The sequence below is a fragment of the Phyllobates terribilis genome, unplaced genomic scaffold, assembly GCF_046119375.1.
Source record: "Phyllobates terribilis strain yellow unplaced genomic scaffold, ASM4611937v1 Scaffold_6__1_contigs__length_29720123, whole genome shotgun sequence".
Taxonomy (NCBI): Eukaryota; Metazoa; Chordata; class Amphibia; order Anura; family Dendrobatidae; genus Phyllobates; species Phyllobates terribilis.
The window spans coordinates 10,724,995-10,750,685 of record NW_027362766.1 but is presented as its reverse complement, the minus strand read 5'-3'; the positions used below and the strand labels follow the sequence as shown (position 1 = coordinate 10,750,685).

The 25,691-nt window shown below is 58.5% G+C and overlaps 1 protein-coding gene across 1 annotated transcript in view; it reads left to right on the top strand.

The window, feature by feature from the left end:
• The first annotated feature begins 5,532 nt into the window (after positions 1 to 5,532).
• INTS3 (integrator complex subunit 3) overlaps positions 5,533 to 25,691 on the top strand; it is a 53,735-nt gene continuing 33,576 nt past the window's right edge. The window contains exons 1-4 of the mRNA XM_073637216.1: positions 5,533 to 6,783; positions 8,166 to 8,249; positions 8,741 to 8,824; positions 25,518 to 25,673. Coding sequence (XP_073493317.1) covers positions 6,715 to 6,783; positions 8,166 to 8,249; positions 8,741 to 8,824; positions 25,518 to 25,673 — 393 coding nt within the window. The 5' untranslated portion in view covers positions 5,533 to 6,714. The remainder of the gene's footprint in view (positions 6,784 to 8,165; positions 8,250 to 8,740; positions 8,825 to 25,517; positions 25,674 to 25,691) is intronic.

Sequence of the window (25,691 nt, the reverse complement as noted above, 5' to 3'; positions counted from 1 at the left end):
TACCGCCGCGGCCCCGGCCCGCCGTCCTCCGCTCTTCCTCCTAGCTCTCCTTTCCTGCTTGCCCGGGGTGCGCGTGCCGCACGCAGATCCCAAGGCACTGTGCTTAGGGCGAACGCATGCTCCCTGCTTCTTAAAGGGGCCGTGCACACCCTCCTAAAATGTCCCCGGCCAATGGCCGGAGGACATCTGCTATTTAAGGCACCTCCTCCAAAATGGAGGTGCCTGTGCAATGTTGTTGTTTGTTTGCATTAAACTGCCTCTCCAGTCCTCAGGTCCCCATGCAGCCTGCCAGCCTGTCTATTTGCCGTGCCCGCCAGCCTGACTACCAGCCGTACGCGCCTGCCTGACTACCAGCTGTGCCCGCCTGCCTGACTACCAGCCGTTACTGCCTGTCTGTCTTCCAGCGCAGCCAGTCCACCGCCGTGCCTGTCAGCTTCTGCTGTCAGTTCTGTGGGAGTCGCCTGCTCTCGCGTGAGGTCGGTCCCAGAGTGGCACCAAGTCCACCTTTCCGGTCCCTCCTTGGTTCACGGAGTCGACTAAGCCGCTGTGTAGCCAGGGTCGTTCCGGGTTGGCACTTAGTTACGCCCCTCTGGTCCCTCCTTGTACCACGGCACAGTGGTTCCACCATCTGGACCCGTAACAATAGGACAGTCATAAGCACGATGAGGCGGCAAATCCTGACACCCCCTCTCAGAAAAACATCCTCAAAACCAGACAGAAAAGCAGGTAATATTTCCGTAGAGACAGTAGAAAGGGGAATATCCAGACAGTTCTCATGGCAGAAATCTCCCCATTCAATAATCTCCCTGGCTTCCCAATCCACCAACGGATTATGTTTAACAAGCCAAGGTATACCCAAGACAATCGGTGTGGGAAGATTGTCCAGAACATAGCAAGGGATTATTTCACAATGAACTGACCCCACCCTCAGTTTTACATCATGTGCAATCTGAGTAAATGCTTTCTGTGCAAGTGGCGCCGAGTCGATGGCGAAAATGGAAATAGGTTTACCGAAAGTACAACAAGCAAGACCATGAGTCTTCACAAACTCAGCATCCACCATGCTGACTCCGGCTCCACTGTCAACAAACACAGAAATTTTCTCCATTTTGCTCTCTAGCACCACCTCTGCTGTCAGGACAAAGTGGGAACTGCGGTTTGGCCACAAATGCACCCCTTGTTTATCCAACTCCAGACTTCCAAGAGTTAATCGAGTCTCCTTTTGTTTAGGAATTGAAGGACAGGTCCCAACAAAATGTCCCTTTTTCCCACAAAAAAACATACGCCTTTTTTCTTGCGAATCTACAGGGAGATGTATGATGCAGAGACACCCCCCAACTGCATGGGTTCCCCCACCTTCCCCGGTACTGGTTCACCCCCAGATCACTACCTTGGCAGAGCTACACCACCCCGACAAGAAGGCCCTGTAGAAGGTGGTCTCACCCGTCTGTACCGAAGGCGTCTATCAAGACATATGGCCAAAGACATGGCAGCCTCCAAAGACTGAGGGGATTCATATACAGCCAAGGCATCTTTTAACCTTTCAGTAAGACCCTCACAGAATTGGCTTCTGAGGGCTGAGTCCTTCCATTTGGAATCCGTCGCCATCTACGGAATTCTGAACTGTACGTCTCCACGGACCGATTCCCCTGCTGAAGGTGACGTAGCCGAGACTCAGCCAAGGCGACTTGGTCAGGGTCCATCATAGATGAGGACCAGAGCCCCGAAAAACCCCTCTACAGACTGGAGACAAACAGAGTCCTGCGGTAACGAAAACGCCCGGGACTGAGGACCTCCCTGCAATAGAGAGATCACAATTCCAACCCGTTGCTCCTCCTCTCCGGAGGAGTAAGGACGAAGTTTAACCCCTTTCTGACCTGGTCAGTAATAGTATGCACCAGGTCAGAAAGGCAGGTTCAGCGGGGGCTCTGGCTTTGAGCCCGCACTGAACCGAGCAGATGTCAGCTGATTATTACAGCTGACATGTGCCCGCAACAGCCGCGGGTGGAATCGCGATCCACCCGTGGCTGTTAACTCGCGCTTCCGGGAAGCGCGCCCTAAGCCCCGCCCATCGGTGACCCCCATCACGTGATCGCGGGTCACCAATGGGTGGGTATGACAACCCAGGGTCTGCAGCAGACGCCTGTGGTTGTCATGTCTCAATTGCTATGATCGCCACCTAGTGGTCAGCGCTCATAGCACAGGACCATTTCTGCCTCATACTCTGCTGATCCCCTGTATGTAGCAGAGGCGATCGGACAGTTGCTGCTTCTAGTCTCCTATGGAGACTATAGAAGCATGCAGAAAGTGTAAAAAAAAAGTTTTTAAAAATATTTAAAAAATAAAAAAATATATAACAGTTTAAATCAGCCCCCTTTTTTATATATATATATATAAAAAAAAAAAACACATACACATATTTGGTATCACCGCGTTCAGAATCGCCCGATCTATCAATATAAAAGAATCAATCTGATCAGTAAACGGCGTAACGAGAAAAAAATTCTAAACGCCAGAATTACGTTTTTTTGTTCGCTGCAACATTGCAATAAAATGCAATAACGGATGATCAAAACATCGGATCTACCCCAAAATGGTATCAATAAAAACGTCAGCCTGGCGCGCAAAAAATAAGCCCTCACCCGGCCCCAGATCCCGAAAAATGGAGACGCTACAGGTCTGGGAAAATGGCGTAATTTATTTTTTTTTTTTAGTAAACTTTGCATTTTTTTCACCACTTAAATAAAAAATAAGCTGAACATGTTCGGTGTCTACGAACTCGTAACGACCCGGAGAATAAGAACCGCAGCTCAGGTTTAGCATCCAGTGAACGTGGTAAAAAAAAGGACTGTGTGGGGGACACTATCCTGTATGGGGGGGTGGCACCCTTCTGTGTGAGGGGCACTGTTCCGTTTGGGGGGCACTATTCTGTGTGGGGGTACTATCCCGTGAGGGGCACTATCCTGTGTGAGGGCACTATCCTTTGTGGGGGCACTATCCCGTGTGGGGGGCACTAACCTGTGTGGGATGCACTGACCTGTGTGGGGGGCATATTCCCGTGTGGGGGGCACTGTTCTGTATGGGGGGTACTGTTCTGTGTGGGGGGTACTGTTCTGTGTGGAGGCACTGTTCCATGTGGGGGGCACTGTTCCATGTGGGGGGCACTGTTGTGTGGGGGGACTGTTCCGTGTTGGGGGCACTCTTCCGTGTGGGGGGCACTGTTCCGTGTGGGGTGCACTCTTCCGTGGGGGGGACTGTTCCGTGTGGGGGGCACTCTTCCGTGTGGGGGGGGGACTGTTCCGTGTGGGGGGACTGTTCTGTGAGGGGGGCACTGTTCCATGTGGGGAGCACTCTTCCGTGTGGGGGGCACTTTTCCGTGTGGGGGGGGCACTGTTCCGTGTGGGGGGGCACTGTTCCGTGTGAGGGGCACTCTTCTGTGAGGGGGGCACTGTTCCATGTGGGGGGCACTCTTCCGTGTGGGGGGCACTGTTCCATGTGGGGGGCACTCTTCCGTGTGGGGGGCACTCTTCCGTGTGGGGCGGTACTCTTCTGTGTGGGGTGCACTCTTCCGTGTGGGGGGGCACTGTTGTGTGGTGGGGCACTGTTCCATGTGGGGGGGCACTCTTCCATGTGGGGGGCACTGTTCCATGTGGGGGATACTCTTCCATGTGGGGGGCACTGTTCCATGTGGGGGGCACTCTTCCGTGTGGGGGGCACTCTTCCGTGTGGGGGGCACTCTTTCGTGTGGGGTGCACTGTTCCGTGTGTGGGGGCACTGTTGTGTGGGGGGGCACTGTTCCATGTGGGGGATACTCTTCCATGTGGGGGGCACTGTTCCATGTGGGGGGCACTCTTCCGTTTGGGGGGTACTCTTCCGTGTGGGGGGCACTCTTCCGTGTGGGGGCACTGTGGGTTAGCAGCAGCGGCAGTATTTCCGGGTGAGGTTGGGGGTACACACTCGGCCCCTCTCGTGTTTCTATTACATTTGGGTACCGATGTCGCATTTCTCGCCTTGTCGCTGTCCGCCATAGTTTGAAGATCCAGTTACCAAGACGCCCTGGATGGGCCCTCGTGATCCTATAATGGTGGCCTCTGACAGGTTGCTGGGGGCGACAGCAGCCATTCCCCTCTATTGTCATGGGTTGGATTGGAAGTGTGTGACCCTAGAGATGAGGTCGTCACTCTGGCAGGAATCAGCGCACAACTCAACCACTGGCAGAGCGCCCTCAACAAACATGTCCGCCTGCTGCCCTCCATGGTCACGTGGGGATGGATTTCCGCTCTGCAGCCTCCGTACGCCGGCCGCAGGGAACGTCACGAGAGAGGGCGGAGGAATCTGCCGTCACTCATGGCGCTGTACGTGATGTGATTGGTTAGTCTCTGGGGAGAGGGCGGGAGCTTCCGGCGGTCGGTTGTTGGGCTCTGGATGGCTTCCTGTGTGTGATAGGAGCGGAGGAGAGACCACCCGGCGCCGGTTTTAGTCGCGGTGCAGCTTTGGGAGGTCGTACGAACCGGAGACAGAGGACGACTACCCATTGTTTGTGTCCACGGCATAGTGCTACACAAACAGGCTTTGAAGAGCCCCCTATAGGTGGCCAGGGGTACCCCATCCTTCCCAGAGGCCACTGCTAGGACCTGGGGTACCCCAACCTTCCCATAGCCCCCCAGTGTAGCCAGGGGTCTCCCAACCTTCCCATAGCTCCCCAGTGTAGCCAGGGGTCTCCCAACCTTCCCATAGCCCCCCAGTGTAGCCAGGGGTCTCCCAACCTTCCCATAGCCCCCCAGTGTAGCCAGGGGTCTCCCAACCTTCCCATAGCCCCCCCAGTGTAGCCAGGGGTCTCCCAACCTTCCCATAGCCCCCCCAGTGTAGCCAGGGGTCTCCCAACCTTCCCATAGCCCCCCCAGTGTAGCCAAGGGTCTCCCAACCTTCCCATAGCCCCCCCAGTGTAGCCAGGGGTCTCCCAACCTTCCCATAGCCCCCCCAGTGTAACCAGGGGTCTCCCAACCTTCCCATAGCCTCCCCCCAGTGTAACCAGGGGTCTCCCAACCTTCCAATAACCCCCCAGTGTAACCAGGGGTCTCCCAACCTTCCCATAACCCCCCAGTGTAACCAGGGGTCTCCCAACCTTCCCATAACCCCCCAGTGTAACCAGGGGTCTCCCAACCTTCCCATAACCCCCCAGTGTAACCAGGGGTCTCCCAACCTTCCCATAACCCCCCAGTGTAACCAGGGGTCTCCCAACCTTCCCATAACCCCCCAGTGTAACCAGGGGTCTCCCAACCTTCCCATAACCCCCCAGTGTAACCAGGGGTCTCCCAACCTTCCCATAACCCCCCAGTGTAACCAGGGGTCTCCCAACCTTCCCATAACCCCCCCAGTGTAACCAGGGGTCTCCCAACCTTCCCATAACCCCCCCAGTGTAACCAGGGGTCTCCCAACCTTCCCATAACCCCCCAGTGTAACCAGGGGTCTCCCAACCTTCCCATAACCCCCCAGTGTAACCAGGGGTCTCCCAACCTTCCCATAACCCCCCAGTGTAACCAGGGGTCTCCCAACCTTCCCATAACCCCCCAGTGTAACCAGGGGTCTCCCAACCTTCCCATAACCCCCCAGTGTAACCAGGGGTCTCCCAACCTTCCCATAACCCCCCAGTGTAACCAGGGGTCTCCCAACCTTCCCATAGCCCCCCAGTGTAACCAGGGGTCTCCCAACCTGACCATAACCCCCCAGTGTAACCAGGGGTCTCCCAACCTTCCCATAGCCCCCCAGCGTAACCAGGGGCCTCCCAACATTCCCATAATCCCCCAGCGTAACCAGGGGTCTCCCAACCTTCCCATAGCCCCCAGCGTAACCAGGAGTCTCCCAACCTTCCCATAGCCCCCCAGTGTAACCAGGGGTCTCCCAACCTTCCCATAACCCCCCAGTGTAACCAGGAGTCTCCCAACCTTCCCATTGCCTCCCCAGTGTAACCAGGAATCTCCCAACCTTCCCATTGCCTCCCCAGTGTAACCAGGGGTCTCCCAACCTTCCTATAGCCCCCCAGCGTAACCAGGGGTCTCCCAACATTCCCATAATCCCCCAGCGTAACCAGGTGTCTCCCAACCTTCCCCTAGCCCCCCATTGTAACCAGGAGTCTCCCAACCTTCCCATAGCCCCCCATTGTAACCAGGAGTCTCCCAACCTTCCCATAGCCCCCCAGTGTAGCCAGGGGTTTCCCAACCTTCCCATAGCCCCCCAGTGTAACCAGGGGTCTCCCAACCTTCCCATAGCCCTCCAGTGTAACCAGAAGTCTCCCAACCTTCCCATAGCCCCCCAGTGTAACCAGGGGTCTCCCAACCTTCCCATAGCCCCCCAGTGTAACCAGGGGTCTCCCAACCTTCCCATAGCCCCCCAGTGTAACCAGGGGTCTCCCAACCTTCCCATAGCCCCCCCCCAGTGTAACCAGGGGTCTCCAACCTTCCTATATCCCCCTACATCTTTGTAACTCCCCCGATCAGTCTTTTGTATAGTGACCCCCCCCAACACACACAATTTTTTTTTTTTTTTTTTTTTTTAAAGCCGCCTCCCTTATTTCATAGTTTCCTTGTCTAATTTTCCTGTAAATGTCTTTGGGTGATATCACATCCCCCCCTTCCCAAGTATACCCTCATCCCTCTTATATAGTGTTGAGCCCCCCTTATTTATAGCCGAGCAATAGGAAGAGACGCCCCCAAAATGGAGCCGAAATCCAAAGGCAAATTGCTGATCTCCACCAGCCTGGACGCCAAGGATGAACTGGAGGAGGTAATGTGTCAGGGAGGGCAGGAATGCCGCATGCTCTGTGCGCGTGGGGGGGGGGGGCAGGAATGCTGCACGCTCTGTGCGCGTCGGGGGGGGGCAGGAATGCTTCATGCTCTGTGCGCGTCGGGGGGGGCAGGAATGCTGCACGCTCTGTGCGCGTTGGGGGGGCAGGAATGCTGCACGCTCTGTGCGCGTTGGGGGGGGGCAGGAATGCTGCACGCTCTGTGCGCGTTGGGGGGGGCAGGAATGCTGCACGCTCTGCGCGTTGGGGGGGCAGGAATGCTGCACGCTCTGTGCGCGTTGGGGGGGCAGGAATGCTGCACGCTCTGTGCGCGTTGGGGGGGGCAGGATTGCTGCACGCTCTGCACGTGTCGGGGGGGGCAGGAATGCAGCGCCCCCTGTGCGCATTGGGGAGGGCAGGAATGCTGCACTCTGTGCGCGTCGGGGGGGCAGGAATGCTGTGCCACCTATGCGCGTCGGGGGGGCAGGAATGCTGTGCCACCTATGCGCGTCAGGGGGGTGCTGGAATGTTGCGCGCACTGTGCGCGTCAGGGGTGTGCAGGAATGTTGCGCGCCCTGTGCGCGTCAGGGGTGTGCAGGAGTGTTGCGCGCCCTGTGCGCGTGGGGGCGGTTCAGGAATGCTGCACGCTCTGTGCGCATCAGGGGGATGGCAGGAATGCTGCACGCTCTGCACGCGTCGGGGGGGGCAGGAATGCTGCACTCCCTGTGCGCGTCGAGGGGGGCAGGAATGCTGCACTCCCTGTGCGCGTCGGGGGGGGGGGCAGGAATGCTGCACTCTCTGTGCGCATCAGGGGGTTGCGGGAATGCTGCGCGCCCCTGTGCGCGTCCTGGGGTCGGTGATGACACCCGCAAGGGCTGATGCGCGGTAGGGGCAATACCGAAAGGGTTGACGTGCATCCGGGGGTCAGTGACGGCGCGCGTCAGCCCTTGCAGGGTTGTCCCCGGTGTTGTAAGGCAGACCGTAGTACCACACATGTGCTGCTCACGGTGTCCGACATTTACAGGGTTAATGACTCCGGGCTCTCGTTCTGCATCAGGAGGGTTCAGGGGGAATGTGTAATGGTCGGCGGCTGTGATGCCGTAGTCCATGTATTGTGCGCTCTTCGTCCTGCGTCTCGCCCACTTATCGCCCGTCTGCTCGTTAGCTGCTGTGATAATCAGTCGCTGTGTTCTTCCTCAGAGGGGATGCGATAATCAGGAACCAGTGCGGGGGTCCGGACTGCCTTGTACCCCAGGCATGACAGTGTGCTTACTTATGGCAGATTCTGCTGTACTCTTGAGACCCCCGATATTAGAGGGTGGTATTAGTGGGGCTCATCCCTTCAGAGAGCGCCCCCGTGTGACTGGCCTGTTGTGTGTTTCAGAGGCTGGAGCGCTGTGTGGCGCTGGTCACCTCCATGACGAACAGCGTGTCGGAGCGAGAGGCCAACGATGCGCTGAACGCTTATGTAAGTACTTTCACCGCTCCAGACTAAGGGTTCACTGGCCCTTTAAGAACCTCTGGCCTCCTCTTAAAGACTACCCCTTACCCGCAGATGTGTGGACCCCCAATCAGATAATATCTGTGTTTGGGGGCCGCTTTTTCTCTTCTCTATTTCTGGCCACGGCCGCCTATCTCTGTCTCTGCTGTGTGCAGCCTCCTGAAGAAGCCTCTGCTTCCTGCAAGTGAATGGAAATGTCATTGGCAGAAAACCTTTCCTAATCCCCACAACTGGAGATTCGTTACAATGTATCCGGCCTGTGCAGATCCCCGGATGACATGTTACCTGCTCCGATACATTGTAACAAACTGACCATGTGGTAGATGTGAGCTGCCATTGTAGCAGCCCCCCCCCCCCCCCCCCCCCCCCCGTCGCTGACTGCTCCGCTCCCCCTCCACCCCCCCCCCGGTCCGCTCCCCTGCCCCCATTGCCCTTATTCTGTGTCTTGCTTCTTCCAGGTGTGTAAAGGAGCCAGTCAGCACGAGGAGGTCTGCCTGGGGCTGTTCACCCTGGTGCTGTCAGAGGCGGCGCTGGCACAGAAGGTGAGTGCCAACACGTTATGGGTGCGGGCTCATTCTACACCTCACAGAACGGGAGCAAATGCTGGTTTACTAGCTGGTGCCGAAAAGTCTATTGCTGGGGCAGGTGATGGGGGGGTCCTGGGCCGGTGCTGCCAAGTCTATTGCTGGGGCAGGTGATGGGGGTCCTGGGCCGGTGCTGCCAAGTCTATTGCTGGGGCAGGTGATGGGGGGTCCTGGGCCGGTGCTGCCAAGTCTATTGCTGGGGCAGGTGATGGGGGTCCTGGGCCGGTGCTGCCAAGTCTATTGCTGGGGCAGGTGATGGGGGTCCTGGGCAGGTTATGGGGGTCCTGGGCCGGTGCTGCCAAGTCTATTGCTGGGGCAGGTGATGGGGGTCCTGGGCCGGTGCCGCCAAGTCTATTGCTGGGGCAGGTGATGGAGGTCCTGGGCCGGTGCTGCCAAGTCTATTGCTGGGGCAGGTGATGGGGGGGTCCTGGGCCGGTGCTGCCAAGTCTATTGCTGGGGCAGGTGATGGGGGGTCCTGGGCCGGTGCTGCCAAGTCTATTGCTGGGGCAGGTGATGGGGGTCCTGGGCTGGTGCTGCCAAGTCTATTGCTGGGGCAGGTGATGGAGGTCCTGGGCCGGTGCTGCCAAGTCTATTGCTGGGGCAGGTGATGGGGGGTCCTGGGCCGGTGCTGCCAAGTCTATTGCTGGGGCAGGTGATGGGGGTCCTGGGCCGGTGCTGCCAAGTCTATTGCTGGGGCAGGTGATGGGGGTCCTGGGCCGGTGCTGCCAAGTCTATTGCTGGGGCAGGTGATGGGGGTCCTGGGCCGGTGCTGCCAAGTCTATTGCTGGGGCAGGTGATGGGGGTCCTGGGCCGGTGCTGCCAAGTCTATTGCTGGGGCAGGTAATGGGGGTCCTGGGCCGGGTCTATAGCTGGGGCTGGCGATGGGGGTCCTGGGCTGGGTTTATAGCTGGGGCAGGTGATGGGGGTCCTGGGCCGGGTCTATTGCTGGGGCAGGTGATGGGGGTCCTGGGTCGGTGCTGCCAAGTCTATTGCTGGGGCAGGTGATGGAGGTCCTGGGCCGGTGCTGCCAAGTCTATTGCTGGGGCAGGTGATGGGGGTCCTGGGCCGGTGCTGCCAAGTCTATTGCTGGGGCAGGTGATGGGGGGGTCCTGGGCCGGTGCTGCCAAGTCTATTGCTGGGGCAGGTGATGGGGGGTCCTGGGCCGGTGCTGCCAAGTCTATTGCTGGGGCAGGTGATGGGGGGTCCTGGGCCGGTGCTGCCAAGTCTATTGCTGGGGCAGGTGATGGGGGGTCCTGGGCCCGTGCTGCCAAGTCTATTGCTGGGGCAGGTGATGGGGGGTCCTGGGCCCGTGCTGCCAAGTCTATTGCTGGGGCAGGTGATGGGGGGGGTCCTGGGCCCGTGCTGCCAAGTCTATTGCTGGGGCAGGTGATGGGGGGGGTCCTGAGCCCGTGCTGCCAAGTCTATTGCTGGGGCAGGTGATGGGGGTCCTGGGCCGGTGCTGCCAAGACTATTGCTGGGGCAGGTGATGGGGGTCCTGGGCCCGTTCTGCCAAGTCTATTGCTGGGGCAGGTGATGGTGTCCTGGGCAGGTTATGGGGGTCCTGGGCCGGTGCTGCCAAGTCTATTGCTGGGGCAGGTGATGGGGGTCCTGGGCCGGTGCCGCCAAGTCTATTGCTGGGGCAGGTGATGGAGGTCCTGGGCCGGTGCTGCCAAGTCTATTGCTGGGGCAGGTGATGGGGGGGTCCTGGGCCGGTGCTGCCAAGTCTATTGCTGGGGCAGGTGATGGGGGGGTCCTGGGCCGGTGCTGCCAAGTCTATTGCTGGGGCAGGTGATGGGGGTCCTGGGCCGGTGCTGCCAAGTCTATTGCTGGGGCAGGTGATGGGGGGGTCCTGGGCCGGTGCTGCCAAGTCTATTGCTGGGGCAGGTGATGGAGGTCCTGGGCCGGTGCTGCCAAGTCTATTGCTGGGGCAGGTGATGGGGGGTCCTGGGCCGGTGCTGCCAAGTGTATTGCTGGGGCAGGTGATGGGGGTCCTGGGCCGGTGCTGCCAAGTCTATTGCTGGGGCAGGTGATGGGGGTCCTGGGCCTTTGCTGCCAAGTCTATTGCTGGGGCAGGTGATGGGGGTCCTGGGCCGGTGCTGCCAAGTCTATTGCTGGGGCAGGTGATGGGGGTCCTGGGCCGGGTCTATAGCTGGGGCTGGTGATGGGGGTCCTGGGCTGGGTTTATAGCTGGGGCAGGTGATGGGGGTCCTGGGCCGGGTCTATTGCTGGGGCAGGTGATGGGGGTCCTGGGTCGGTGCTGCCAAGTCTATTGCTGGGGCAGGTGATGGAGGTCCTGGGCCGGTGCTGCCAAGTCTATTGCTGGGGCAGGTGATGGGGGTCCTGGGCCGGTGCTGCCAAGTCTATTGCTGGGGCAGGTGATGGAGGTCCTGGGCCGGTGCTGCCAAGTCTATTGCTGGGGCAGGTGATGGAGGTCCTGGGCTGGTGCTGCCAAGTCTATTGCTGGGGCAGGTGATGGGGGGGGGTCCTGGGCCGGTGCTGCCAAGTCTATTGCTGGGGCAGGTGATGGGGGGAGTCCTGGGCCGGTGCTGCCAAGTCTATTGCTGGGGCAGGTGATGGGGGGTCCTGGGCCGGTGCTGCCAAGTCTATTGCTGGGGCAGGTGATGGGGGGTCCTGGGCCAGTGCTGCCAAGTCTATTGCTGGGGCAGGTGATGGGGGTCCTGGGCCGGGTATACAGCTGGGGCTGGTGATGGGGGTCCTGGGCCGGGTCTATAGCTGGGGCAGGTGATGGGGGTCCTGGGCCGGGTCTATTGCTGGGGCAGGTGATGGGGGTCCTGGGCCGGGTCTATTGCTGGGGCAGGTGATGGGGGTCCTGGGCCGGGTCTATTGCTGGGGCAGGTGATGGGGTCCTGGGCCGGTGCTGCCAAGTCTATTGCTGGGGCAGGTGATGGGGGGGTCCTGGGCCGGTGCTGCCAAGTCTATTGCTGGGGCAGGTGATGGGGGGTGCTGGGGCAGGTGATGGGGGGTCCTGGGCCGGTGCTGCCAAGTCTATTGCTGGGGCAGGTGATGGGGGTCCTGGGCTGGTGCTGCCAAGTCTATTGCTGGGGCAGGTGATGGAGGTCCTGGGCCGGTGCTGCCAAGTCTATTGCTGGGGCAGGTGATGGGGGGTCCTGGGCCGGTGCTGCCAAGTCTATTGCTGGGGCAGGTGATGGGGGTCCTGGGCCGGTGCTGCCAAGTCTATTGCTGGGGCAGGTGATGGGGGTCCTGGGCCGGTGCTGCCAAGTCTATTGCTGGGGCATGTGATGGGGGTCCTGGGCCGGGGCTGCCAAGTCTATTGCTGGGGCAGGTAATGGGGGTCCTGGGCCGGGTCTATAGCTGGGGCTGGCGATGGGGGTCCTGGGCTGGGTTTATAGCTGGGGCAGGTGATGGGGGTCCTGGGCTGGGTTTATAGCTGGGGCAGGTGATGGGGGTCCTGGGCCGGGTCTATTGCTGGGGCAGGTGATGGGGGTCCTGGGTCGGTGCTGCCAAGTCTATTGCTGGGGCAGGTGATGGAGGTCCTGGGCCGGTGCTGCCAAGTCTATTGCTGGGGCAGGTGATGGGGGTCCTGGGCCGGTGCTGCCAAGTCTATTGCTGGGGCAGGTGATGGGGGGGTCCTGGGCCGGTGCTGCCAAGTCTATTGCTGGGGCAGGTGATGGGGGGTCCTGGGCCGGTGCTGCCAAGTCTATTGCTGGGGCAGGTGATGGGGGGTCCTGGGCCGGTGCTGCCAAGTCTATTGCTGGGGCAGGTGATGGGGGGGTCCTGGGCCCGTGCTGCCAAGTCTATTGCTGGGGCAGGTGATGGGGGGTCCTGGGCCCGTGCTGCCAAGTCTATTGCTGGGGCAGGTGATGGGGGGGTCCTGAGCCCGTGCTGCCAAGTCTATTGCTGGGGCAGGTGATGGGGGTCCTGGGCCGGTGCTGCCAAGACTATTGCTGGGGCAGGTGATGGGGGTCCTGGGCCCGTTCTGCCAAGTCTATTGCTGGGGCAGGTGATGGTGTCCTGGGCAGGTTATGGGGGTCCTGGGCCGGTGCTGCCAAGTCTATTGCTGGGGCAGGTGATGGGGGTCCTGGGCCGGTGCCGCCAAGTCTATTGCTGGGGCAGGTGATGGAGGTCCTGGGCCGGTGCTGCCAAGTCTATTGCTGGGGCAGGTGATGGGGGGGTCCTGGGCCGGTGCTGCCAAGTCTATTGCTGGGGCAGGTGATGGGGGGGTCCTGGGCCGGTGCTGCCAAGTCTATTGCTGGGGCAGGTGATGGGGGTCCTGGGCCGGTGCTGCCAAGTCTATTGCTGGGGCAGGTGATGGGGGGGTCCTGGGCCGGTGCTGCCAAGTCTATTGCTGGGGCAGGTGATGGGGGGTCCTGGGCCGGTGCTGCCAAGTGTATTGCTGGGGCAGGTGATGGGGGTCCTGGGCCGGTGCTGCCAAGTCTATTGCTGGGGCAGGTGATGGGGGTCCTGGGCCTTTGCTGCCAAGTCTATTGCTGGGGCAGGTGATGGGGGTCCTGGGCCGGTGTTGCCAAGTCTATTGCTGGGGCAGGTGATGGGGGTCCTGGGCCGGGTCTATAGCTGGGGCTGGTGATGGGGGTCCTGGGCTGGGTTTATAGCTGGGGCAGGTGATGGGGGTCCTGGGCCGGGTCTATTGCTGGGGCAGGTGATGGGGGTCCTGGGTCGGTGCTGCCAAGTCTATTGCTGGGGCAGGTGATGGAGGTCCTGGGCCGGTGCTGCCAAGTCTATTGCTGGGGCAGGTGATGGGGGTCCTGGGCCGGTGCTGCCAAGTCTATTGCTGGGGCAGGTGATGGAGGTCCTGGGCTGGTGCTGCCAAGTCTATTGCTGGGGCAGGTGATGGGGGGGGTCCTGGGCCGGTGCTGCCAAGTCTATTGCTGGGGCAGGTGATGGGGGGAGTCCTGGGCCGGTGCTGCCAAGTCTATTGCTGGGGCAGGTGATGGGGGGTCCTGGGCCGGTGCTGCCAAGTCTATTGCTGGGGCAGGTGATGGGGGGTCCTGGGCCAGTGCTGCCAAGTCTATTGCTGGGGCAGGTGATGGGGGTCCTGGGCCGGGTATACAGCTGGGGCTGGTGATGGGGGTCCTGGGCCGGGTCTATAGCTGGGGCAGGTGATGGGGGTCCTGGGCCGGGTCTATTGCTGGGGCAGGTGATGGGGTCCTGGGCCGGTGCCGCCAAGTCTATTGCTGGGGCAGGTGATGGGGGTCCTGGGCCGGGTCTATAGCTGGGGCTGGTGATGGGGGTCCTGGGCCGGGTCTATAGCTAGGGCTGGTGATGGGGGTCCTGGGCTGGGTCTATAGCTGGGGCTGGTGATGGGGGTCCTGGGCGGGTCTATAGTTGGGGCAGGTGATGGGGGGTCCTGGACCGGTGTCGGGTCTATAGCTGGGGCTGGTGATGGGGGTCCTGGGCTGGGTCTATAGCTGGGGCTGGTGATGGGGGTCCTGGGCCGGTCTATAGCTGGGGCTGGTGATGGGGGTTCTGGGCCGGGTCTATTGCTGGGGCAGGTGATGGGGGGTCCTGGACCGGTGTTGGGTCTATAGCTGGGGCAGGTGATGGGGGGTCCTGGACCGGTGTCGGGTCTATAGCTGGGGCTGGTGATGGGGGTCCTGGGCCGGGTCTATAGCTGGGGCTTGTGATGGGGGTCCTGGGCCGGGTCTATAGCTGGAGCAGGTGATGGGGGTCCCGGGCCGGTCCTCCTGGACATTATAGAGTTTAAGCTCCTGCGTCTCGGCCGTCACACTGGATTAACCCCTTCCATCCAGCTGGCTGCCCAGTGCTCGACGCTCTCATATTCCCAGCGTGGCGGGCAGGGGAGGCGCCCTCCGATATTTCGGGAAACTTTAAGCAAACAGGTTCTCCCTGGGAGAGGGCGCGACCCCGCCGAGCTCCGTGTTTTTTTTTCTCCGCATATTTCTTGGGTAATTACAATCTGGGATGTGAGATCATGAGGAGCGCTGCCGACTGTCAGCTCTTGGGACTGGCAGCAGTCTGATACCTGCACACCCAGGGTCACCTGCAAAAAGGCAGCACAGAGGATTTCAGGAGGGGAGTGTGCAGTGCAGCTTTTACAGAGGAGGTGATAGACTGAGTCACACAGTGGGAAGAGCAGGGCCTCAGCAGCACAGAGGATTTCAGAGGAGTGTGGCAGCGGATTATGTGGCGTGATACTTGGGGTTTTCCCAGACCCGTCACTAATGAGCTGTCACTGCTGGAGACCCCCACCCCATACATCATGCGGATTAGTGGGTGGACTGGAAACCTCCGGGGGTCTGACCCGCGGTCAGAGGGGTCTGTGTAGTAGATGCCCCCTGTGCCGGGGCCTCCGGGTACTCGTCAGCAGCCCGTCCGTTATTATATTGTAGGCAGGCGAGGGTTAAGTGGTGGCGGATCCGCGCGGCGTCCTTTCCTGCAGTGCTCGTCTCCCGTTGCTGTGAACTTACTTCAAGCAGCTAATTACTTTCTGCAGACGGCAGGGGATTGTCAGTGCTGGAAGGCGGGGGGCGCCGCGTCCTCTGCTAATGAACCTCCAGCTGACAATTAGGGGCAGACACCGGTAGTTGGGACTGTAGGGACTGTGCCCAGTCCAGCCTTTTCTCTGTTATCGCTCCGGGTGCCCCCATGGACACTAATGGATGCCCTTATATCACAGCTACGGGCGCAGCGGGTGAGGGGTGACGGAAGAATGCACGCGATCATATCATTCAGGGGATGTGGAAAGCGGCTCACAGCCTGCATGAGAGTTTATGTAGAGGCCCTTAAAAGTTGTCACCCTCTCATGGTAGTGGCCGCCAGTGGTGTTTACAGCGCCGCCCTGCTGGCATCTTTGTGCCAGTCAAGGAGCTCCTCTAACAGCAGTAATAGGAGTTGAGAACCATGGCTCTTCCTCCCCTTTCCCTTCCCTCTTCCATTCTGCTCTTCGTCATTTTCTTTTAGATTTTGTTTTCTTACTTTTATCTATTTTTTTTGCTTTCTTCTTTTTCTTTTTTACTTTTTCTCGCTTTTTTTTTTGCTTTCTTTCCTCTTCCCTTTCTATTCCTTTTCGCTTTATACTTTTTGTCTTTCTTGCTTTCTTTTTTACTTTCCTCTTCGCTTTTTTTTCCCCTTTCTATACTTTTTGCTTTTTTTAACTTTATATCCTCTTTGTTTTAGTTTAGTTTTTTCTTTTTTGTTTTCTACCTCTTGCTTTTTGTTTTTCGTTGTGTCCTCTGTTTTCTGACATTCTGGCTTTCTTTTCTTTTTGTTTTGTCTTCTTGTTCTTTTTCTTTTTTCCTTTTCTTGCTGTGTTTTCTTCACTTTCTTTTCTGCTTTCTGTCTTCTTTTTTTCTTTTATTTTTTGTTTTCTCTCTTTTTAGCTTTCTCGCTTTTTCTTTTTGTCTCTTGCTTTTTTTGCTTTTTGACTTTCTCGCTTTCTTTCCCTTTTTTGCGCTCCGACTCTCTCTCTTTCTTTCCCTTTTTTGCGCTCCGACTCTCTCGCTTTCTTTCCCTTTTTTGCGCTCCGACTCTCTCGCTTTCTTTCCCTTTTTTGCGCTCCGACTCTCTCGCTTTCTTTCCCTTTTTTGCTCCGACTCTCTTGCTTTCTTTCCCTTTTTTGCTCTCCGACTTTCTCGCTGTCTTTCCCCTTCTTTGCGCCCCGACTTTCTCCAGCTGTCTTTCCCCTTTTTTGCGCCCCGACTTTCTCCAGCTGTCTTTCCCCTTTTTTGCGCCCCGACTTTCTCCAGCTGTCTTTCCCCTTTTTTGCGCCCTGACTTTCTCCAGCTGTCTTTCCCCTTTTTTGCGCCCCGACTTTCTCCAGCTGTCTTTCCCCTTTTTTGCGCCCCGACTTTCTCCAGCTGTCTTTCCCCTTTTTTGCGCCCCGACTTTCTCCAGCTGTCTTTCCCCTTTTTTGAGCCCCGACTTTCTCCAGCTGTCTTTCCCCTTTTTTGCGCCCCGACTTTCTCCAGCTGTCTTCCCCTTTTTTGCGCCCCGACTTTCTCCAGCTGTCTTTCCCCTTTTTTGCGCCCCGACTTTCTCCAGCTGTCTTTCCCCTTTTTTGCGCCCCGACTTTCTCCAGCTGTCTTTCCCCTTTTTTGCGCCCCGACTTTCTCCAGCTGTCTTTCCCCTTTTTTGCGCCCCGACTTTCTCCAGCTGTCTTTCCCCTTTTTTGCGCCCCGACTTTCTCGCTGTCTTTTCCCTTTTTTGCGCCCCGACTTTTTCCAGCTGTCTTTCCCCTTTTTTGCGCCCCGACTTTCTCGCTGTCTTTCCCCTTTTTTGCGCCCCGACTTTCTCGCTGTCTTTCCCCTTTTTTGCGCCCCGACTTTCTCGCTGTCTTTCCCCTTTTTTGCGCCCCGACTTTCTCGCTGTCTTTCCCCTTTTTTGCGCCCCGACTTTCTCGCTGTCTTTCCCCTTTTTTGCGCCCCGACTTTCTCGCTGTCTTTCCCCTTTTTTGCGCCCCGACTTTCTCGCTGTCTTTCCCTTTTTTGCGCCCCGACTTTCTCGCTGTCTTTCCCTTTTTTGCGCCCCGACTTTCTCGCTGTCTTTCCCTTTTTTTGCGCCCGACTTCTCGCTGTCTTTGCCCTTTTTTGCGCCCCGACTTTCTCGCTGTCTTTCCCCTTTTTTGCGCCCCGACTTACTCGCTGTCCTTTGCCTTTTTTGCGCCCCGACTCTCTCGCTGTCTTTGCCTTTTTTTGCGCCCCGACTCTCTCGCTGTCTTTGCTTTTTTGCGCCCCGACTCTCTCGCTGTCTTTGCCTTTTTTGCGCCCCGACTCTCTCGCTGTCTTTGCCTTTTTTGCGCCCCGACTCTCTCGCTGTCTTTGCCTTTTTTGCGCCCCGACTCTCTCGCTGTCTTTGCCTTTTTTGCGCCCCGACTCTCTCGCTGTCTTTGCCTTTTTTGCGCCCCGACTCTCTCGCTGTCTTTGCCTTTTTTGCGCCCCGACTCTCTCGCTGTCTTTGCCTTTTTGCGCCCCGACTCTCTCGCTGTCTTTGCCTTTTTTGCGCCCCGACTCTCTCGCTGTCTTTGCCTTTTTTGCGCCCCGACTCTCTCGCTGTCTTTGCCTTTTTTGCGCCCCGACTCTCTCGCTGTCTTTGCCTTTTTTGCGCCCCGACTCTCTCGCTGTCTTTGCCTTTTTTGCGCCCCGACTCTCTCGCTGTCTTTGCCTTTTTTGCGCCCCGACTCTCTCGCTGTCTTTGCCTTTTTTGCGCCCCGACTCTCTCGCTGTCTTTGCCTTTTTTGCGCCCCGACTCTCTCGCTGTCTTTGCCTTTTTTGCGCCCCGACTCTCTCGCTGTCTTTGCCTTTTTTGCGCCCCGACTCTCTCGCTGTCTTTGCCTTTTTTGCGCCCCGACTCTCTCGCTGTCTTTGCCTTTTTTGCGCCCCGACTCTCTCGCTGTCTTTGCCTTTTTGCGCCCCGACTCTCTCGCTGTCTTTGCCTTTTTGCGCCCCGACTCTCTCGCTGTCTTTGCCTTTTTTGCGCCCCGACTCTCTCGCTGTCTTTGCCTTTTTTGCGCCCCGACTCTCTCGCTGTCTTTGCCTTTTTGCGCCCCGACTCTCTCGCTGTCTTTGCCTTTTTTGCGCCCCGACTCTCTCGCTGTCTTTGCCTTTTTTGCGCCCCGACTCTCTCGCTGTCTTTGCCTTTTTTGCGCCCCGACTCTCTCGCTGTCTTTGCCTTTTTTGCGCCCCGACTCTCTCGCTGTCTTTGCCTTTTTTGCGCCCCGACTCTCTCGCTGTCTTTGCCTTTTTTGCGCCCCGACTCTCTCGCTGTCTTTGCCTTTTTTGCGCCCCGACTCTCTCGCTGTCTTTGCCTTTTTTGCGCCCCGACTCTCTCGCTGTCTTTGCCTTTTTTGCGCCCCGACTCTCTCGCTGTCTTTGCCTTTTTTGCGCCCCGACTCTCTCGCTGTCTTTGCCTTTTTTGCGCCCCGACTCTCTCGCTGTCTTTGCCTTTTTTGCGCCCCGACTCTCTCGCTGTCTTTGCCTTTTTTGCGCCCCGACTCTCTCGCTGTCTTTGCCTTTTTTGCGCCCCGACTCTCTCGCTGTCTTTGCCTTTTTGCGCCCCGACTCTCTCGCTGTCTTTGCCTTTTTTGCGCCCCGACTCTCTCGCTGTCTTTGCCTTTTTTGCGCCCCGACTCTCTCGCTGTCTTTGCCTTTTTTGCGCCCCGACTCTCTCGCTGTCTTTGCCTTTTTTGCGCCCCGACTCTCTCGCTGTCTTTGCCTTTTTTGCGCCCCGACTCTCTCGCTGTCTTTGCCTTTTTTGCGCCCCGACTCTCTCGCTGTCTTTGCCTTTTTTGCGCCCCGACTCTCTCGCCGTCTTTGCCTTTTTTGCGCCCCGACTCTCTCGCCGTCTTTGCCTTTTTTGCGCCCCGACTCTCTCGCCGTCTTTGCCTTTTTTGCGCCCCGACTCTCTCGCCGTCTTTGCCTTTTTTGCGCCCCGACTCTCTCGCCGTCTTTGCCTTTTTTGCGCCCCGACTCTCTCGCCGTCTTTGCCTTTTTTGCGCCCCGACTCTCTCGCCGTCTTTGCCTTTTTTGCGCCCCGACTCTCTCGCCGTCTTTGCCTTTTTTGCGCCCCGACTCTCTCGCCGTCTTTGCCTTTTTTGCGCCCCGACTCTCTCGCCGTCTTTGCCTTTTTTGCGCCCCGACTCTCTCGCCGTCTTTGCCTTTTTTGCGCCCCGACTCTCTCGCCGTCTTTGCCTTTTTTGCGCCCCGACTCTCTCGCCGTCTTTGCCTTTTTTGCGCCCCGACTCTCTCGCCGTCTTTGCCTTTTTTGCGCCCCGACTCTCTCGCCGTCTTTGCCTTTTTTGCGCCCCGACTCTCTCGCCGTCTTTGCCTTTTTTGCGCCCCGACTCTCTCGCCGTCTTTGCCTTTTTTGCGCCCCGACTCTCTCGCCGTCTTTGCCTTTTTTGCGCCCCGACTCTCTCGCCGTCTTTGCCTTTTTTGCGCCCCGACTCTCTCGCCGTCTTTGCCTTTTTGCGCCCCGACTCTCTCGCCGTCTTTGCCTTTTTTGCGCCCCGACTCTCTCGCCGTCTTTGCCTTTTTTGCGCCCCGACTCTCTCGCCGTCTTTGCCTTTTTTGCGCCCCGACTCTCTCGCCGTCTTTGCCTTTTTTGCGCCCCGACTCTCTCGCCGTCTTTGCCTTTTTTGCGCCCCGACTCTCTCGCCGTCTTTGCCTTTTTTGCGCCCCGACTCTCTCGCCGTCTTTGCCTTTTTTGCGCCCCGACTCTCTCGCCGTCTTTGCCTTTTTTGCGCCCCGACTCTCTCGCCGTCTTTGCCTTTTTTGCGCCCCGACTCTCTCGCCGTCTTTGCCTTTTTTGCGCCCCGACTCTCTCGCCGTCTTTGCCTTTTTTGCGCCCCGACTCTCTCGCCGTCTTTGCCTTTTTTGCGCCCCGACTCTCTCGCCGTCTTTGCCTTTTTTGCGCCCCGACTCTCTCGCCGTCTTTGCCTTTTTTGCGCCCCGACTCTCTCGCCGTCTTTGCCTTTTTTGCGCCCCGACTCTCTCGCCGTCTTTGCCTTTTTTGCGCCCCGACTCTCTCGCCGTCTTTGCCTTTTTGCGCCCCGACTCTCTCGCCGTCTTTGCCTTTTTTGCGCCCCGACTCTCTCGCCGTCTTTGCCTTTTTTGCGCCCCGACTCTCTCGCCGTCTTTGCCTCTTTTGCGCCCCGACTCTCTCGCCGTCCTTTGCCTCTTTTGCGCCCCGACTCTCTCGCCGTCTTTGCCTCTTTTGCGCCCCGACTCTCTCGCCGTCTTTGCCTCTTTTGCGCCCCGACTCTCTCGCCGTCTTTGCCTCTTTTGCGCCCCGACTCTCTCGCCGTCTTTGCCTCTTTTGCGCCCCGACTCTCTCGCCGTCTTTGCCTCTTTTGCGCCCCGACTCTCTCGCCGTCTTTGCCTCTTTTGCGCCCCGACTCTCTCGCCGTCTTTGCCTCTTTTTGCGCCCCGACTCTCTCGCCGTCTTTGCCTTTTTGCGCCCCGACTCTCTCGCCGTCTTTGCCTTTTTTGCGCCCCGACTCTCTCGCCGTCTTTGCCTTTTTTGCGCCCCGACTCTCTCGCCGTCTTTGCCTTTTTTGCGCCCCGACTCTCTCGCCGTCTTTGCCTTTTTTGCGCCCCGACTCTCTCGCCGTCTTTGCCTTTTTTGCGCCCCGACTCTCTCGCCGTCTTTGCCTTTTTTGCGCCCCGACTCTCTCGCCGTCTTTGCCTTTTTTGCGCCCCGACTCTCTCGCCGTCTTTGCCTTTTTTGCGCCCCGACTCTCTCGCCGTCTTTGCCTTTTTGCGCCCCGACTCTCTCGCCGTCTTTGCCTTTTTTGCGCCCCGACTCTCTCGCCGTCTTTGCCTTTTTTGCGCCCCGACTCTCTCGCCGTCTTTGCCTTTTTTGCGCCCCGACTCTCTCGCCGTCTTTGCCTTTTTTGCGCCCCGACTCTCTCGCCGTCTTTGCCTTTTTTGCGCCCCGACTCTCTCGCCGTCTTTGCCTTTTTTGCGCCCCGACTCTCTCGCCGTCTTTGCCTTTTTTGCGCCCCGACTCTCTCGCCGTCTTTGCCTTTTTTGCGCCCCGACTCTCTCGCCGTCTTTGCCTTTTTTGCGCCCCGACTCTCTCGCCGTCTTTGCCTTTTTTGCGCCCCGACTCTCTCGCCGTCTTTGCCTTTTTTGCGCCCCGACTCTCTCGCCGTCTTTGCCTTTTTTGCGCCCCGACTCTCTCGCCGTCTTTGCCTTTTTTGCGCCCCGACTCTCTCGCCGTCTTTGCCTTTTTTGCGCCCCGACTCTCTCGCCGTCTTTGCCTTTTTTGCGCCCCGACTCTCTCGCCGTCTTTGCCTTTTTTGCGCCCCGACTCTCTCGCCGTCTTTGCCTTTTTGCGCCCCGACTCTCTCGCCGTCTTTGCCTTTTTTGCGCCCCGACTCTCTCGCCGTCTTTGCCTTTTTGCGCCCCGACTCTCTCGCCGTCTTTGCCTTTTTTGCGCCCCGACTCTCTCGCCGTCTTTGCCTTTTTTGCGCCCCGACTCTCTCGCCGTCTTTGCCTTTTTGCGCCCCGACTCTCTCGCCGTCTTTGCCTTTTTTGCGCCCCGACTCTCTCGCCGTCTTTGCCTTTTTTGCGCCCCGACTCTCTCGCCGTCTTTGCCTTTTTTGCGCCCCGACTCTCTCGCCGTCTTTGCCTTTTTTGCGCCCCGACTCTCTCGCCGTCTTTGCCTTTTTTGCGCCCCGACTCTCTCGCCGTCTTTGCCTTTTTTGCGCCCCGACTCTCTCGCCGTCTTTGCCTTTTTGCGCCCCGACTCTCTCGCCGTCTTTGCCTTTTTTGCGCCCCGACTCTCTCGCCGTCTTTGCCTTTTTTGCGCCCCGACTCTCTCGCCGTCTTTGCCTTTTTTGCGCCCCGACTCTCTCGCCGTCTTTGCCTTTTTTGCGCCCCGACTCTCTCGCCGTCTTTGCCTTTTTTGCGCCCCGACTCTCTCGCCGTCTTGCCTTTTTTGCGCCCCGACTCTCTCGCCGTCTTTGCCTTTTTTGCGCCCCGACTCTCTCGCCGTCTTTGCCTTTTTGCGCCCCGACTCTCTCGCCGTCTTTGCCTTTTTTGCGCCCCGACTCTCTCGCCGTCTTTGCCTTTTTGCGCCCCGACTCTCTCGCCGTCTTTGCCTTTTTTGCGCCCCGACTCTCTCGCCGTCTTTGCCTTTTTTGCGCCCGACTCTCTCGCCGTCTTTGCCTTTTTTGCGCCCCGACTCTCTCGCCGTCTTTGCCTTTTTTGCGCCCCGACTCTCTCGCCGTCTTTGCCTTTTTTGCGCCCCGACTCTCTCGCCGTCTTTGCCTTTTTTGCGCCCCGACTCTCTCGCCGTCTTTGCCTTTTTTGCGCCCCGACTCTCTCGCCGTCTTTGCCTTTTTTGCGCCCCGACTCTCTCGCCGTCTTTGCCTTTTTTGCGCCCCGACTCTCTCGCCGTCTTTGCCTTTTTTGCGCCCCGACTCTCTCGCCGTCTTTGCCTTTTTTGCGCCCCGACTCTCTCGCCGTCTTTGCCTTTTTTGCGCCCCGACTCTCTCGCCGTCTTTGCCTTTTTTGCGCCCCGACTCTCTCGCTGTCTTTGCCTTTTTTGCGCCCCGACTCTCTCGCTGTCTTTGCCTTTTTTGCGCCCCGACTCTCTCGCTGTCTTTGCCTTTTTTGCGCCCCGACTCTCTCGCTGTCTTTGCCTTTTTTGCGCCCCGACTCTCTCGCTGTCTTTGCCTTTTTTGCGCCCCGACTCTCTCGCTGTCTTTGCCTTTTTTGCGCCCCGACTCTCTCGCTGTCTTTGCCTTTTTTGCGCCCCGACTCTCTCGCTGTCTTTGCCTTTTTTGCGCCCCGACTCTCTCGCTGTCTTTGCCTTTTTTGCGCCCCGACTCTCTCGCTGTCTTTGCCTTTTTTGCGCCCCGACTCTCTCGCTGTCTTTGCCTTTTTTGCGCCCCGACTCTCTCGCTGTCGTTGCCTTTTTGCGCCCCGACCCTCTCGCTGTCGTTGCCTTTTTTGCGCCCCGACCCTCTCGCTGTCGTTGCCTTTTTTGCGCCCCGACCCTCTCGCTGTCGTTGCCTTTCTTGCGCCCCGACCCTCTCGCTGTCGTTGCCTTTTTTGCGCCCCGACCCTCTCGCTGTCGTTGCCTTTTTTGCGCCCCGACCCTCTCGCTGTCGTTGCCTTTTTTGCGCCCCGACCCTCTCGCTGTCGTTGCCTTTTTTGCGCCCCGACCCTCTCGCTGTCGTTGCCTTTCTTGCGCCCCGACCCTCTCGCTGTCGTTGCCTTTTTTGCGCCCCGACCCTCTCGCTGTCGTTGCCTTTTTTGCGCCCCGACCCTCTCGCTGTCGTTGCCTTTTTTGCGCCCCGACCCTCTCGCTGTCGTTGCCTTTTTTGCGCCCCGACCCTCTCGCTGTCGTTGCCTTTTTGCGCCCCGACCCTCTCGCTGTCGTTGCCTTTTTTGCGCCCCGACCCTCTCGCTGTCGTTGCCTTTTTTTGCGCCCCGACTCTCTCGCTGTCTTTGCCTTTTTTGCGCCCCGACTCTCTCGCTGTCTTTGCCTTTTTTGCGCCCCGACTCTCTCGCTGTCTTTGCCTTTTTTGCGCCCCGACTCTCTCGCTGTCTTTGCCTTTTTTGCGCCCCGACTCTCTCGCTGTCTTTGCCTTTTTTGCGCCCCGACTCTCTCGCTGTCTTTGCCTTTTTTGCGCCCCGACTCTCTCGCTGTCTTTGCCTTTTTTGCGCCCCGACTCTCTCGCTGTCGTTGCCTTTTTTGCGCCCCGACCCTCTCGCTGTCGTTGCCTTTTTTGCGCCCCGACCCTCTCGCTGTCGTTGCCTTTTTTGCGCCCCGACCCTCTCGCTGTCGTTGCCTTTTTTGCGCCCCGACCCTCTCGCTGTCGTTGCCTTTTTTGCGCCCCGACCCTCTCGCTGTCGTTGCCTTTTTTGCGCCCCGACCCTCTCGCTGTCGTTGCCTTTTTTGCGCCCCGACCCTCTCGCTGTCGTTGCCTTTTTTGCGCCCCGACCCTCTCGCTGTCGTTGCCTTTTTTGCGCCCCGACCCTCTCGCTGTCGTTGCCTTTTTGCGCCCCGACCCTCTCGCTGTCGTTGCCTTTTTTGCGCCCCGACCCTCTCGCTGTCGTTGCCTTTTTTGCGCCCCGACCCTCTCGCTGTCGTTGCCTTTTTGCGCCCCGACCCTCACGCTGTCGTTGCCTTTTTTGCTCCCGACCTCTCGCTGTCGTTGCCTTTTTTGCGCCCCGACTCTCTCGCTGTCGTTGCCTTTTTGCGCCCCGACTCTCTCGCTGTCGTTGCCTTTTTTGCGCCCCGACTCTCTCGCTGTCGTTGCCTTTTTGCGCCCCGACTCTCTCGCTGTCGTTGCCTTTTTTGCGCCCCGACTCTCTCGCTGTCGTTGCCTTTTTTGCGCCCCGACTCTCTCGCTGTCGTTGCCTTTTTTGCGCCCCGACTCTCTCGCTGTCGTTGCCTTTTTTGCGCCCCGACTCTCTCGCTGTCGTTGCCTTTTTGCGCCCCCACCTTCTCGCTTTCCTGGCTGCTTCTTTCTGGTTTTCCACTAGCTCACTTCTTGTCTCTCTTTGCTTTATCTCTGTGTGCCGCTTGCTTCGCTCTCGCTTGCTTTCCCTCTTTCTGCGTTTCCCGGATCGCTCTCGTTAGTTCTTCTTCCTGACGTGGCTTTTGATCCGTGTCTTGGGCTTTGCTGCAGGATGCTCGGCTCCAGATAATTGGATCTCCCGCTTTGATGCCGACTTGACACTGAGCCGGGCCTGGAGGTGTCAGAGTGCACCTGCGTCTGCGCCCCCCGCCTGCTAACCCTTGCAGCGCCATGCCGTGTGGAGGCATCGCACCCCCGCCTTGTCTCTTCTCCTCTCGGATTTTGTCATCTTTTATTTATGTGATGTGGAGCATCTCGCGCTGGGGTTATTAGCGCAGCGCCTCGCTCTCCGGTGGGTGAACAGAGGTTTCTTTGTACCTGGAAACGCATCCAATCTCCACCGGGAAGCGTTATGGTAATGGCGGCAGTTGTGACAGAATCGTAGATGATGGCGGCTGCCGAATCGACCACGAAACGAGCAAAAAGGAATGAAATTGATAGAGAAAGTATTGAAGAGAATCTGCATAATGTCGGCGGCTGGAAATCGGGGTCCTCTGTGCCCCAAAACTGTCAGGAGGGGAGCAGGTCACATAACACACAAGTGTGGGGTCCATAAAGTGGGGAGCTGAGGTTACATGTGGATGGTGATTCTCTCCGCAGAGTTACCGCGACCTGGCGCTCGTCAGCCGCGATGGCATGAACATCGTGCTCAACAAGATCAACCAGCTGCTAATGGAGAAGTATCTGAAGCTGCAGGACACGTGTCGCACGCAGGTAGGGCTGCCATCTGCACGTATGCTGCGCAGCGTCACATTGGTATCGTGCATGGCCTCA